Source organism: Ailuropoda melanoleuca, chromosome 15 (assembly GCF_002007445.2).
Source record: "Ailuropoda melanoleuca isolate Jingjing chromosome 15, ASM200744v2, whole genome shotgun sequence".
Classification (NCBI taxonomy): domain Eukaryota; kingdom Metazoa; phylum Chordata; class Mammalia; order Carnivora; family Ursidae; genus Ailuropoda; species Ailuropoda melanoleuca.
Genome location: NC_048232.1, coordinates 66762636 through 66777429, shown reverse-complemented (window position 1 = coordinate 66777429; position 14794 = coordinate 66762636). Strand labels below are relative to the sequence as shown.

Sequence of the window (14794 nt, the reverse complement as noted above, 5' to 3'; positions counted from 1 at the left end):
ATGTGGATCTTCGGGCGCCTGGGTGGTTCAGTCGGTTAAGGGTCCAACTCTTGATTTCAGCTCAGGTGGTGATCTCAAGTTCTCGAGATCAAGCCCCGCATCAGGCTCTGCGCTCTGCAGGGAGTCTGCGTGAGATTCTCTCTCCCTCTGCCCCTGTCCCTGGTGCTTGTGCTCTGTCTCTCCCTCTCTGCCTCTAAAATCAACAAATCAATCTTTTAAAAAATTAATAAATGAATGTGGATCTTACGTAGTTTTTTTTTCCCTTTATTTCAAGGATCACGTCCCCCTCAATTTCTACATATTGTCGGACACTCCCCAGGGCTCCAAATAGTTATTTGAATTCTGATTTTATAATTATTTATATGTCTTTTTAGTCCAAAGTTCAAGATTGTTATGACCAGATGATAGTTCAATGAAAGCTACTCTGCTAGTAACCAGGAGTGAATACCACTTATTACTAAAAAAAAAAAAAAAAAAAAAAAAAAAAAAAAAAAAAACCAACAAAAAACTCTGGTCTTTCTAGGCAGAACTGAACTTTCCTGAAAGGTGTATGTGATGATATAAGATGTAATTAAAGTAAGAGATAACCGTACTGTGGATCCAGGACCTACAGCCACTATTCCAGGTACTTTATCCCTCCCCAGCTTATGGATGAGAAAGCTGAAGTACAGAGAGGTTAAAAAACTTACCCAAGTTTATGTAGGTGGTCAAAAGGAAAGCCAGGCCTCCAACCCACATGGCCCAATGTCATTGCTGGCTGTTTTAGCCACTGCACGGTGGCAATATTTAACTGTGGGCTGCTCTTCAGTGTGGCCTTTCCTTGATGGAGACAGTTAATTTTTTTAAATGTATTTTTTAAATTTATTTTACAAAAAGAGTGAGAGACAGAGACAGACAGAGAGAGAGAGAGAGCACGAGCAGGGGGAGGAGGCAGAGGGAGACAGAGAAGCAGACTCCCTGCTCAGCAGGGAGCCAGATGCAGGGCTCAATCCCAGGACCCCGGGATCATGAACCTGAGCTGGAGGCAGATGCTTAACCGACTGAGCCACCCAGGCGCCCCTGATGGAGACAGTCTGGAGGGGATTTAAGCTTGCAGAAGAGGACTGAACCGAATAAACTTTATGGTTCTCTTAAACCAATGAATCCATTATCCTATAAAAATTACAATCTCCAATCAACCAAAGATATTTTCATATCAGAAAAATTATTTTCCTTCAGTCAGAAATCCAGAAAATGTACACATAAAATGGTATTTCCATGTATACTCAGCTCCCGCAGAATAGTTTCTCTTTTCTCGACTTCAGAGTTTAACTTACAGCACCTCGAGCAGAACTGCATATTGCGGTTTCGCCCGAGCTGCCGCGGAGCTGGTTGTATATTATGTCCATTCCCAATGCAATGTTGAGATGGAGAAACCAACTTCAAGCAAATCAAAGCGTCGACCTTTGATGTTTTGAAAGACAGCTGTTTTGGTATGTTTTTCCATGCCACCCCTAATGCACTGGAAAAGTATTTTTAACCAATAAAATTGCTCTAAGGGAAAAAGCTACATTTAATTTTTTTTTCCTGAAACTGTTTCTAATATCAATAAAAATATCCCTTTTCCTGATACCTGTCTTTTGCTACATGCCTCCCAAATTCTTTTAAACTGACGAATCAGAAGTGGTTATTGTTTTGCAAAAAACAAAAGAAAAGAAAAATTCTTGAAAGTCTGCAAAATACAACCCTTGGAAGTCTTCAGTCCTCGAGATGATCGATGAAATGGGCTGTCTTTCATCCGTAGGCTGCCGTCGAAGAAACAGTTCATTGAGAATATATTCTCTTGAGGCCCCACAAGAAAGAATGTTCTCTGGAGTTAGTACTGGGAATAGCGGGGCTAGAAGCACAAGGTCTGTTGTGCCTCCCAACACTGTCTCTGTTGTAATGCCCTGCGTTTGCTTGTCAGCTTCTGCTGCCTGAAAGCACGCAGCCAGCCGCATCTGTGGCTGACCCCTGGTGAGCGTAAAGGTGGTAATACCATCTTTTTTTTCAGGAAATTAATTCAGCTTCTGGCTTCATCATAAGTAAGATGATGTTTGTGTTCTACCTTTGTTTTCTTTGCCTCCTTTTTCTTATCTGGCTTTAATTAATCTTAGCTTTGTATTGAATACATAATTGTAAGCCCTCTTCCATCCTTTTTGAGCAGGTCTGAAGATAACTAAGTGATCAAAATTTGTTGTAAAACTACTGTTAAAAATAGTTTTAAAAATAAAAGCCACTGAACTATAAATGAAAGTCGAGAGAGGCAGATGAAAACCTGAAAACGATGTCACAAATTAAATGGAAAGGGTTAATATCCTGAACGTTGAGGGATCTTGGAAATCGACAATAACAACAACAAAAAAATCGATGGACATACAAGTAAAAAGTTGAGTAAATGTCTTGAAGAGGCATGAAAATAGAAAAAAAATGTGACGAGCAAATAACAAATGAAAGAACCATTCAACTTCAGTTGAATCAAAATTTAATGAGAAACTTTCATTAAAAAATGGGTAAATAAATTCGTTGGTTTCCTTGAACTCTACCTACCTTGCTCCCTGATCTTGAGGACAGGGCAGGGCTGACATGCAAGTATGCATGTGTAAAATAAAGTGGGTCCCACGTGGGCGTGTGTGTGGTACGTGGAGGCACCGGGAGGCAGCAGGAAAAGACAGGTCCTAGGTAGGGGAGATGCCTGGGCTGAATCTAGAATGAAGAGCTGGTATCATTCAATGTGACTCTTTTTGAAGGGAGTAAGTGGTATTCTTCATGTATAGTCTCTGGCGTGTAGTGGGCACGTGATAAATGTTTTCTCAATGAAAAGAGTGAGGAAGGACATTCTTGCCAAAAAGCAGAGGCACAAAATAATGAGTAAAATCCATCAAATAACAAATGTGTGCATGAACAAATGAGCTAAGTTTTTCAGGGAAACACTAGTGTATCCATGAAGGAGATTTATTTCTATTTTTAAAAAGATCTTATGTATTTATTTGACAGAGAGAGAGAGAGAGAGCACAAGCAAGGGGAGCAGCAGAGGCAGAGGGAGAAGCAGGCTTCCCGCTGAGCAGGGAGCCCGATGCAGAACTCGATTCCAAGACCCTGAGATCATGACTGAGCCCAAGGCAGACACTTAAACGACTGAGCCACCCAGGTGCCACTAAGAAGGAGATTTAAATGACCAGCCTCCAAAGGACAAAACAAAGATTTGATATATATTTTTTTCCTTCCTATGGATCATTACCATATACTTCATTCCTAGGAAGGAGAACTCTGGACAATACCTTTGGATCTAATTACATCCTGATTTTTCTAACTGCATCTCATCCAGACCACCAGGTCTAAACACTCCCAATTCGGGTATTTTCCTAATCAATACGCTCTGGAAAGGTATCTGTGCTGCACCTCAGGAAGTATGGATAGTTGCCTCAAATCTCAATACTTTTCAGTCTAAGGTCGTGTTTTTCTGGCTATTCGGGAAGACAATTAGAAATGCTGTAGGACATATATTTAAACATTAATGTTGATTTTTTCACAGCAGTGGATTTCTGGGTAACTTTTATTTTCTACTTTGTACCTTTCAATATTTCACAAATTCTCTATATTAGTTCTGAATTGTTTTTGCAATGACATGAAGAGAAATCAGGTCAAGTTATTCTTGTGAATCTTGTGGGGGAGAATTAAATTAGGACAGCTGTGAAACTCTTAGAAAATCTTCAAATTATTTGGAAATCTACTGAATTTTCTTTCACATTGTGTACAGTTTTAAGGGAGGATTCAAGTTGACTTGCACCTGGGCAGAATGTGGTTTTTAGACCTGTTTTATTTTGAGTTATTAAATAAAAAAACATATAAATGTTTTGTAAATATAAAACAGGACCAAAGGCAATTTAATAGCAATTAGCTTTGTGTTGCTTCCAAAGCTCCAGTTGAAAATGTCCTTGTTGTAATAAAATTCCTGTGCCTTTAACCCAGCATTTTAACTAATGAATTTATGAAAAAAACTGCTGTCACTAAAGCCTTCCTCTTAATCATGCCTGTACTTATGACAAAAAAAAATTTGTTGCTATGGAAATGTTAGTGTCAGAGTTGCATCTCATAAAGCTCTACTGACGTGTTAAACAAAAACAGGAATCAAGTCTTCAGTAAAGAGAAACTTCTTCCTTAATATATTTTTAAAAACATTGAAATTATGGATTGTAGATGGATTTTACAAATGAACCTCATTTTGCATAATAAGCAGTCATGTAAAAAGTTCTGCATATATCTAATTTTGGAAAATCAAATAAAGTATAAGTAGGGAACGTACCATTGACCGGCATTGCACAGGGGACCTGCCTCAGTGTAATTAGACATATGTTGAGGCTTTACTACCTTATATGAAAAATTAATATTTTCATAGATTGAGTTTTCCAAAATCGAGCACATATATAATTTGACGTTAGTTTCAAAATGATTTTTCGTTGTCATTAAAACCCCAAATGATGGAACTAGATGTGAACTACAGCTATACGATGAGACCAGAGTCACAACTCACATTTAATAGTTATTTACCGATAGGTGAGAGGATAACCACACAAAGCATGCTGGCCGACAAGATGAAGAAGGTAAATGATGCACTTGCTTTTAACTTATGAAATATCTCACATATGCAAAAAGTAGAGGCTGATATAACAAACCCCTGGTTTAAAAAAGATAATCTTGCAAGTCCAAATGAAACTTCTTGGGCTGTCTTGTTAGATCTCATTCCCCCTCCTTCATCCAAGAGGGGGATCCAAACCGGAACTTGGGGTTGCCCATGAACCTGCAATGAAAAATGTTTTTAGTAGATACTTACACATCCTTAAATACTCTCTATTATGTCATTTCCCCTGTTCTAGTAACTTTTATATAAATGGTGTCTTCGTATATGTTTTCCGCAACACTTCACTTTTTTCTTTTGAAGCTTATCCGGATAAATACATCTCTTTAATTAATTTACAACCATTCTGTTACACATTCCTTTCTAACTTCTGTGTACTATTCTACTGCGTGACGACACCGTCACTTATTTATCTATTCTCCATCTGGGGATATGAGGTAGGTTTGTATTTTGGGGGTTTTGTTTTTGGCTATTGTAATCAGGGCATCAGTGAACACTTTTGCACAAGTTTCCTTGGGCATATGGGCAAAGGTTCTTTGGGGGATAGACCACAAACATCTCAAGTATGGGAAAATGGGAAAAGGTGGTTCTACAGTGGGCTTCCTGGCCCACTGTTCTCCCCTAATCCACAGCTATGGGGTTGTCCAAGCCTGTGCACACATAGATGATATTAAATTACTAAAATTTATGTTTCCATAGATTGAAGATAGCTTTGATGACATTATATATATTTCACCTAGGTTTCCAGGCTTTATGGACATTGTACATTTCCTCAACACGTTTCCAGGATACATGAGCAAACAATGAAGTGCCGGTCTCAAGCTAAATGAAAGCCGAAGGAATGTGGGGCGGGCTCACACACTTATGATGCCCTTGAGTTAAGGTTATAAGACTGCACAGTGAAAATATAACAATGAGAACCTCTGAGCTGAAGGGCACTCTTAAGAGCCAAATGAGCAGCGCACCAGCCAGTGCCCAAGGAGCTCTGGGAGCTTGACGCTCTGCCATTTGAACTAGGATGGAGAGATTCACATAATGCGCAGAAGGAGAAGGAAGAGCAATGCAGACTAGAGACAGAAACCGAGTTTCTAGTACTCTCCAGAAATGTGCCATTTCCCCCCTGCAATTCAATGAAGGAGAACAAGTCAGCTGGGGTGGGGAATGTGTAAAGCGCCTACACGTGAAGTGAACCGAGACTACTGCATTTAAGCCTCTGAATAGCTGGCAGGTGGTCAATTTCTAAAGCAATTTCTTGGAGATTGATATGGAGAAAGATATGGGAAGCTCTGGGGTTTTATTACCCATCACTTAGCTGCTGGCACTGGCTCCTAGTCTCTCGCTGCCTGCTTCCCTCCCCTCTCTTTCTGCTTCCCTTCTTCTTCCCCTTTCAGTTTGCGTCCTGTCATTCTCTGTTATAATTAAAATAGAAAACATTGCAGGTGTCTGCTGTAAAGCATTTGCAGATACTGTATATTACATGAAAAAATAAGCAGCTGCAAATTGTGTAATTTGGTCTTTAAAAAAAACGTGAAAGACATTTCTGGAAATAAACACATCTTTCATCCTGGTAGGTTTGAATTTTCTTTTTGTTTGTACTTCAGCCCATTTGCTCACCATTTCCTCATTCACTGCCTTGTACAGAAAGTTTCAGCTTTATCTAGTGAGTGTTCCTATTTTAGAAAAGATGGGGGAATTTCTGGAATCATGGCTTAAAATGGGGCAACTGTGTCTATAGGGCGTGGTGCAGTTTTAGGCAGTGTTTCTCTCAGTCAAAACAACGCCTAAGAATAACAGCAGCTGTAAGTGACTAAAAGTGGAGAAAAAGTAAAAATGTGCTGAAATATTATTTGTGATAGTTGGAAGGGATCCGCCATCCCCAGAGGAAACCAGTGTATTGGCATGGATGACAATGGGGACCCATCCCTCCACCCCCGCCGCCACTTTTCCTTGGGGGGTATCCATTCAGGTCTGCAAGTCATTTAAAAAAATCTGCCCCTAGAGCAGACAATAGGTGTTCCAGTTTTAGCTTGAGGCTTAGCTATGTCTTCCTTTTCCTTGACTTTCAAATTTCCCAGAGCAGTGGGGTAGGTGCAAGAGCTGGAGAAGCCAGTGTAGCAATGAAGAGTTCAAATTCTACAGTAAGACAGAACTGGATTTAAATCTTGGTTCTACCTCTAACTGTGATCATTAGGCAAATTATTTAATTGCCTCATGCTTTTGTTTCCTTATGAGTAACCTGGGGTCAGTCATTCGATGTGCACCATGGTCATAATTCTTGTGAGGACAGAAGGAGACAATGCATATGGAGTATATATTAATAGAGCGTCCAGCATGGTAATGCTCCAGAAAGGTTAGGCAGTAATGGTAGTGGTAGTGATGGTGGAGGTGGTGGTGACACCTTCCCTTCCCCTCCTTTTATATCCCCACAGTGCCATCTTGCCTGGTCACATCCATCCATCCATCCATCCACCCATCCAAGAAGTGTTATAGACCTCTATTATGTGCCAGGCATTATTCTAGGGTTCTATAAAACAGCATATGCCTTTATATCCATTCAAATTTAAAATAAAGAAAAATGAAAAGCACCCAGTTAGTAAAAATTTACATATACACTCCTAGGAAATTGATATTAGGTTGAAGTGAATGACCTTGGTTACTAGGGGTGCTATATTTCCACACCTATGTTAAATGTGTAGGCGATTTGTTGTGCTTTTTTGCCCTTGGTGGCTAAACTTCCCATAAGTTAAACTTTCCCTGTGAGAAATCAAAAGCCCTGAAAGCATTCTCTGTCCCACAATAGAAATTTATAAACTCCAGTCTCTGGCCAAAGAATTTGGAAGACCCTTACCACATAAGAGCCATCACTATCTTAACAGTTTTTCTGCAAGACCCAAACTTTATTTCATATGAAGGTTTAGTCATCAGGCAATTTCTTTTTCTGAATTCAATGGAAAATATTTTGTTCTTTTCTCTTTCTCTTTCACTGCAGCATAGTTTCCTACTGGCTTTTTCTCTGTTTCTTCCCTTTCTATTGTATACTGAATACCGATCTTCTCTGAAAGCCAGTCCAGCATTCCTTTTTTCTTTTTCTTTCTTTTTCTTTTCTTTCTTTTCTTTTCTTTTTTCTTTTTTTTCTTTCTTTCTTTTCTCTTTTTCATCTTCCTTCCTTCCTTCCTTTTTCTTCTCTTTCATTTTCACTTACTCAACATTTATTGAATGTCCACTAGTGTTAGGAATTTGCCACTCCTCTCCTTAATCACGAGTAATAGTACCCCATGATATACTGAATCAAGCCCGAAGTCTTCACTCTAGTTCTACTCTAAGAGTTTATCTCATTTTCCATTATGACTGTCCACTCCACATGGATAGCAGGAAGATCCTTGACATATAAACCATATTCATTTTCATTGTTATGTCTCTGTTCTCCTACAGCATCCTCCCTACCAGCAAATTTCTGACCATCAAAATCCTTGTCACTAAAAGTTTTCTTAAGGTTCATTTTCCCTATGTAGTATTCTAGGACATTTCTACCTTGGCTGCTCCCAGACTTTGGAACTTTGTGGATGTGTAACTTAAAAAAAAAAAAAAAATTCCAGGGATCAGGGGCACCTGGATGGCTCAGTTGGTTAAGCATCTGACTCTTGGTTTCAGCTCAGGTCATGATCTCAGGGTCCTGGGAGCCCCGTAGGGCTCTGTGTTCAGCATAGAGTCAGCTTGTCCCTCTCCCTCCCCCTCCCCCTCTGCTCCTCCCCTTCACCCCCACTCCCACTCGTCTTTCTCTCCCAAATAAATAAATAAAATATATTTTAAAAATCAGGGACCAATATAAAGTTACTACTTTTTTCTTTTGTTATAAAGAACATTTAAAATACTTAAAACAGTTACCAGCCACTATTACCATGGCTTCATAAAAGAAAAGCCAATTCAACACCAACAAAGCAGAAAATTCATAATCAGAATAAAGGGCAATTCATTTAACACACTGAGCTTTTGACGTACTACATGCTGGCTAATTGAACACAATAATAGAAAAGAAAAAAGAAAAGAAAAAAACATTAATGTTATCCTTATTTTTTTTTCTCATTTTACCTTAACAATTCATGGGCCAGTATGTAGGAAGCATTTAGGTACAGGCTAAATAAAATGGACCAGAAATGCATGATTCTCTTCCAGCTTGGCAGGGAAATGCTAACTCCTAGCACAATGACTGTTACCACCTCACGTGTTGTGCTAAGCACCTTATTACATCATTTCGATTTAATTCACACAGCAATCCTATTAATAGCCCCATTCTACAGGTAAGAAAATGAAGGCTTGAAGAATTTATTACTTTCCTAAAGTTGCACAACTCTGAAGTGGTGAAGTTACTGTTCAAACTCAGGTCTATATAATTCCATAGTCCATGCTCTAAAATTTTATGCAGTGACATAAAATATGAAAGGTCGTAATTAGCTACATATTTCTTTCCAAGCCACATAGAAAAACTTCCAGCTGACCACATGCTGAGGCTTAATCCAGAATTTCTCATCTTTGGCCCTATTGACATTCTGGGCCAGGTTGTGGGGGGCCCTCCTGGGCATTTTAGGGCAGGCAGCAGCTTGCCTGGCTTCCACCCACTGCAGGCCACTAGTACCGTCCTCCCAGTTACAGCTATCAAGGTGTCTTCAGACATTGCCTCCTGTCCCCACTGTTGTAATCCAGTCTTGTTCTATGGGCACACATATTTTCTATGAATAGTTCTGTAAGACGGTTTTAATAAGCAACAGCATCGTCATTTAATTCATGCAATTTAAGACATCACTCAATATTACAATGTTTGAGGAAATTTAGCTTATGTAAGAAACAATTTTATTTTGCTTGTTATGAGAAGACAGTTCCAAAAATGTATTCAAACCAAGAAAACCAGCATCCACTAAATCCTTTATAAGGTTAGTTAACATGTAAAGAACGTTTAGGGAATAATCGACACTATCCAGTTGAAAAGGCTTCCTCCAGATGCGATACAACCATTAGCAAGATCAAAAAGTCTCTCAAGATTGAATATAGATGGCAGCGAGATATCAAATGGGACCTAAGGAAAAGCAGAAAGTGTTCATGAAATGCATCGTTTCAAACTGTTGGCTGAAGTAAAGTTCTCAAACATACAAATACCAATTCCATATAATGGTTTTATGTGAAAGATATTTAACTCTTGCCTAAGGCAAAATGCAAAGTTTCATATCCCTGCATGGCTGAAATGTCACACGTATCATTTTAGATCCTATTAAAATTCACAGATGAGCCTATAAAACAGCAGATATTTTAGAAATACGGACTGTTTGCATCTCTATAATCACTGTATATGATTCTAAAGGTAGGACTTTGGCCCTGTTCCTAACAAAATGCTTTCCTCCATAACAGGCTGCCCAGTTGACAAATCTCCCTCTCTCACTCTGAGCTTAGGTCTTCCACAATGAAGCAAGTTATGTTTGGCGCTCACTCTCTCCGAAAGGGGCACTGGGTTACCAGGCTGAGAGCTAGTGCAGTCAAAGTCACCTGAACAGAATGAATGACGGAAAATAGGACTGCCTTTATGATCACAGCACTGGCTATTTCACTGAGAGAGAGGCAGGAAGGAGAGAATAATAAACAGGAAGGAAGTGTAACGTTTCCTGGGGACCTACTTTATGCAGATCTAGAAACTTTGGAAGATGAGTGAGCAAATGTCATGTAGAATGACCACCACGGATTAGATGCTTGTGGACCTAAATTCTGTTAAGAAATTAGAAGACAAGTTTTATTAATTTCTTGTCAAATTGTTCAACGAATCTTTTATTCTTAAGAAAACACAGTGAACCTAAAAGTGGAGGCTGGTTTTTATTTATTTTTCTTCACTTCATTAGATTAAAACAGGACCAAAGTATTCTAGTGCTTTCTATCACTTAACATAATAAAGAGGTGGAAACAAATTACTAATGTCCTCCTTTCTCACTTAATCCTGAAGAAATACGTATTACCAGTTTGAGGAGTATCTTTCCAAGACTTTTAAAATCCTCTTATGAATTATGTATATTCATGTGGGTTTTTCTTTTCCTTTTTTCTTTCCTTTTTTTTTGAAATAGGATAACTAGCTTTCCATTATTTGCTTTTTCAATTACTAATATGCAAGAGAAATCCCTCTTTTTTTATTATAATAATATTTTTTTATTATATTATGTTAGTCACCATACAGTACATCCCTGGTTTTTGATGTAAAGTTCGATGATTCATTAGTTGCGTATAACACCCAGTGCACCCTACAATACGTGCCCTCCTTACAGAAATCCCTCTTTAATCAACTCAGGGAGGCAGAATAACTACATGGAGTTTAAGAGTGTGTGTTCTGGGGGCGCCTGGGTGGCACAGCGGTTGGGCATCTGCCTTCGGCTCAGGGCGTGATCCCAGCGTTATGGGATCGAGCCCCACATCAGGCTCCTCTGCTATGAGCCTGCTTCTTCCTCTCCCACTCCCTGCTTGTGTTCTCTCTCTTAAAAAAAAAAAAAAAGAGTGTGTGTTCTGGAGTAAGACTGGGTTCAAATTCAGACCTCACCACACGGCAGCTATGCGAGCTTGAGTAAAATATTTAATCTGTTTGAATTTAAACTTCATCATCCATAAAATAGAAATAACATTGTATTACAGTTATTATTACAACATATTGTTACTACAAGATGGAACGAGTTTATACATATAAAATACTTAGAATGGTGCCTAGCACACAATGAACACACAATAAAGGCTACACGTTACTATCATTGTCAAACACATTCTTTTTAATGCTACATAACAATGCATGGGATGGGCGCATCCTATTGTCCAATTACTCACCATAGAGGTTGTTTCTAGTTTTTGACGTTTGTTTATTCATGTACATCCTTGTGTTTCGATGCTTCTATTTCTGTACTACTGATCCCCCAAGATGGTTTGGTTTAGTCAAAGGGTGCTTACATTTTACATTTTAACGTTTCTTGCCAGATTACTTTGCAAATATGTTATGATAATTAACACTTCAACCAGAAATAGACAGATGTATAGACACCCAGTTGAGCTAGATCTATTTGTTGAAAAGACTGTTCTTTCCTCATTGCACTGCAAAGTCACCTTTGACATAAACCAGGGGACCGAATATGCAATGGATCTCTTTCTGAACGGTCTTTTGTTCCACCGGTCTATATCAATACTTACTCCAATCCCACACAGTTATTACAGCTCTTTCATAAGATTTGATAACTAGAAGTGTAATTCCACCAGCTTTGTTCTTTTTCTAGGTGGTTTTGGCTATTCCAGATCCTTTGCGTTTCTGTGTAAATTTCCTGATACTACGGTAAATGATAGCTTTTCAAATCTGTCATTAATAATTTTTTCGTGCTGTATAGAAAAAAGTTAATATTTACATTCATATGCATATAGCAACTTTGCTAAATTCACTTATTCATTCTAAGAGTTTATCTGAAGACTATTTTGGATTTTCTATGTCTATAAATAATAAGATTTTTATTCCTTTCTTTCTCACACTTATACCTTTTTGTTTTCTTCCTTCACTGGCTGAGAATCCCCATGCAGTATTAATTAGAAATGATGACAGGATGTCATAAACATATGATTAATTGACTTTTCAATTCAGGGAAAAGGGAAAGGTTTATTTAATGAATGGCATCGTAAAAGTGTCTACCACTAAAATTCATTCTTTTCTTTACTTATGTCCTCTACTATATTTGTTAAATTTATTCCTAGGCATTTTATACTTTTGTTATTATTGTGAATGTTTTAAGGTTTTAAAATTTCTGTTTAAAAGAACAGTCTGGCTCAGTGGGTGGAGCACGTGATTCTTGATTTCAGGGCTGTGCATTTGAGCCCCATGTTGGGTATAGAGATTGCTTAAAAATAAAATATTTTTAAAAAATGGTTATTCTTAGTAGAAAGAAAGTTATTAGTTTTTATATCAGCCACTTTATCAGATTCTCTTAATCATTTTTAAAATCCTTACATTTTGGTTTTGCAGTTATATCACTTACAAATAAATATAACTTTGTTATTTCTTAGTATTTATGTTACTGATTTTATTCTTTTGCCTCATTGCAATAGCTAAAAATTTCAAAGTAATACTGATTCCTAGGAGTGCTACAGAGTCCTGTGACTCCTAAAACTTTTACTTAAATTAGGAATAGAAGGAAACCACCTAAACATGTTCCAGGTAATTTATGAAATTTTATTTTATTAGACAGTAAAATAAAAAGCCACCAGCATCAAAAACATGAAGTCCAGTTTTAAAAAATGTTGAGTTAGGTGAAAATGTGAAATTTATCTCACACCGGAAGTATATCAATGCTATAAACATTAAGAGAATCTGAATATGCTTTAGGAAGTCAGAGTTATATCTTTTTCCTAGAGCGTTCAAGATTTTACAAATTAGAATTTATAAGAGTTCAAATAAAATGATAGAGTTAAAAGGTAAAGTATTTCTTTAGACATGTTTCTTGATTTCTATCTACTCAATCTCGATACCTGGACATTTAAAGTAAGCGCACATAATGTTTTATAATGTGAACACACCCATGAGGCTCAGAGACTTTTTTTTAAGGATTGATTCATCTATTCGAGGGTGGGGAGGGGCAGAGAGAGAGAATCTCAAGCAGACTCACCACTGAGTGGAGCCTGACTGACCCCAGGCTCAATCTCTTGACCCTGAGATCATGACCTGAGCCAAAGTCAAGAGTCGGTTGCTTAACCCACTGGACCACCCAGGAGCCCCAGCAACTCAGAGGCTTTCAGCGACTTACCCAAGCTCCCTCAGCTAGTACATATCAGGATTTATATTCCTGGTTCCTCAGAACATGTTCCTAACCACTCTGCTGCACAGCCTCTCCCCTGCTGCCCAACTGTCCTCTGAGCGCCCTCCCACCACGTGTGGCCACCCTGGAAAGGCCCCGTTCCCTGCAGCCTCTCCTCCTACTCCCACCTGACCGCAGTCTCCTGCTCCTCCTGTGGGCTCTGTGGTGTTCTGGACTCTTTTCCAGTTTTGATTTTGGAAATTTTATGGAAGCTTCTAGGGCAAGTGAAGTTAAGCTTAGGTGAAATTACTGAATTTCTTTTCTTCTTTTTTTTTTTCACCATTCAATACTGACAGACAGGATTGGCAATCGTATAACCATGGGGGAGTCTTCTATGTCTTTTTTAAGTAGCATTGAGTCCAAATTGTCCTGGATAAGGTACCAGGAGTCCTGGTTCCGTTTTCATGGATCAAGAAAGGCTTTGTGGAAAGAAAGGAAGAAAACAGCCTAGCAGGTAAAGCAGACTGTAAATTAGTTCAAGTAGGTTACGCTTTAAGGGGCAATATTAAAGAAACGGTGATGGTTCTACCTGCCTGGAAAGGATAGAAGTTGGAAATAACAGGAAGAAGGGAAAAAAGGTAATCAAGTTGGGGCACACCGAAGAGGTTCACAGGCCAGGATTGAGCTTGTCTGGGGGAGCTCTGAAAGTCACTGGAGAGTTAAAGGTTATTTGCCAATGTTATATGTTATATGAGTTTCTGCATGAAAACTAGATTCTATCATAATGAAAGATTTTATTACTTCTGTTCTTTTGTTCCAATAACTTTCCTTGACTGAAAGAGAAATCATATAGTCTTCAAAGTATCTATGGTTTTTCTCAATCCAGTGAGTTTTTATTGAGCACCTACGTTCAGAACTCTTCTTGCTTCTCTCTCAGCACAGTGTCAGTTGCCTTTTCGTTGATTCTAAGTGTTAACGACCAAGAAGAAAGGGAGGGAGAACACTGAATTCCCACTACTCAATCAGGTTTGCCTACTCTTGTAATTGGTAAGTGGGTTATCAAAAGCTGTGGGCTTTGTGATATGGATGGACTTAACTTTGCCTTCTCTCAAGAACTTGCAAACACAGAGAGCCAGAGCCTTGGGGGAAAAAAGGTTTAAAAGCTTCAAAGTAGGAAAGCAAATGCTGTTTTCATTCAGCATTCTCACATACAAGTTTCCGTACCATGTTATATAGTTCTAACTCAGTACATCCCCTGAGTCTTTGAAGTTAATAATTTATTAGATTTTTTTTCAGACGGGGAAAAACATGCATTCCAAAGTAGGAAGGATAATATACTAGTTTACTT

General features: G+C 38.5%; 1 protein-coding gene across 1 annotated transcript in view; it reads right to left on the bottom strand.

Moving 5' to 3' along the window:
* Nucleotides 1-8699: 8699 nt before the first annotated feature.
* The window catches only part of CFAP54 (cilia and flagella associated protein 54), a 211608-nt gene continuing 205513 nt past the window's right edge, over nucleotides 8700-14794 (bottom strand). The window contains exon 50 of the mRNA XM_034643671.1: nucleotides 8700-9728. Within this exon, the coding sequence (XP_034499562.1) occupies nucleotides 9609-9728 (120 nt within the window). The 3' untranslated portion in view covers nucleotides 8700-9608. The remainder of the gene's footprint in view (nucleotides 9729-14794) is intronic.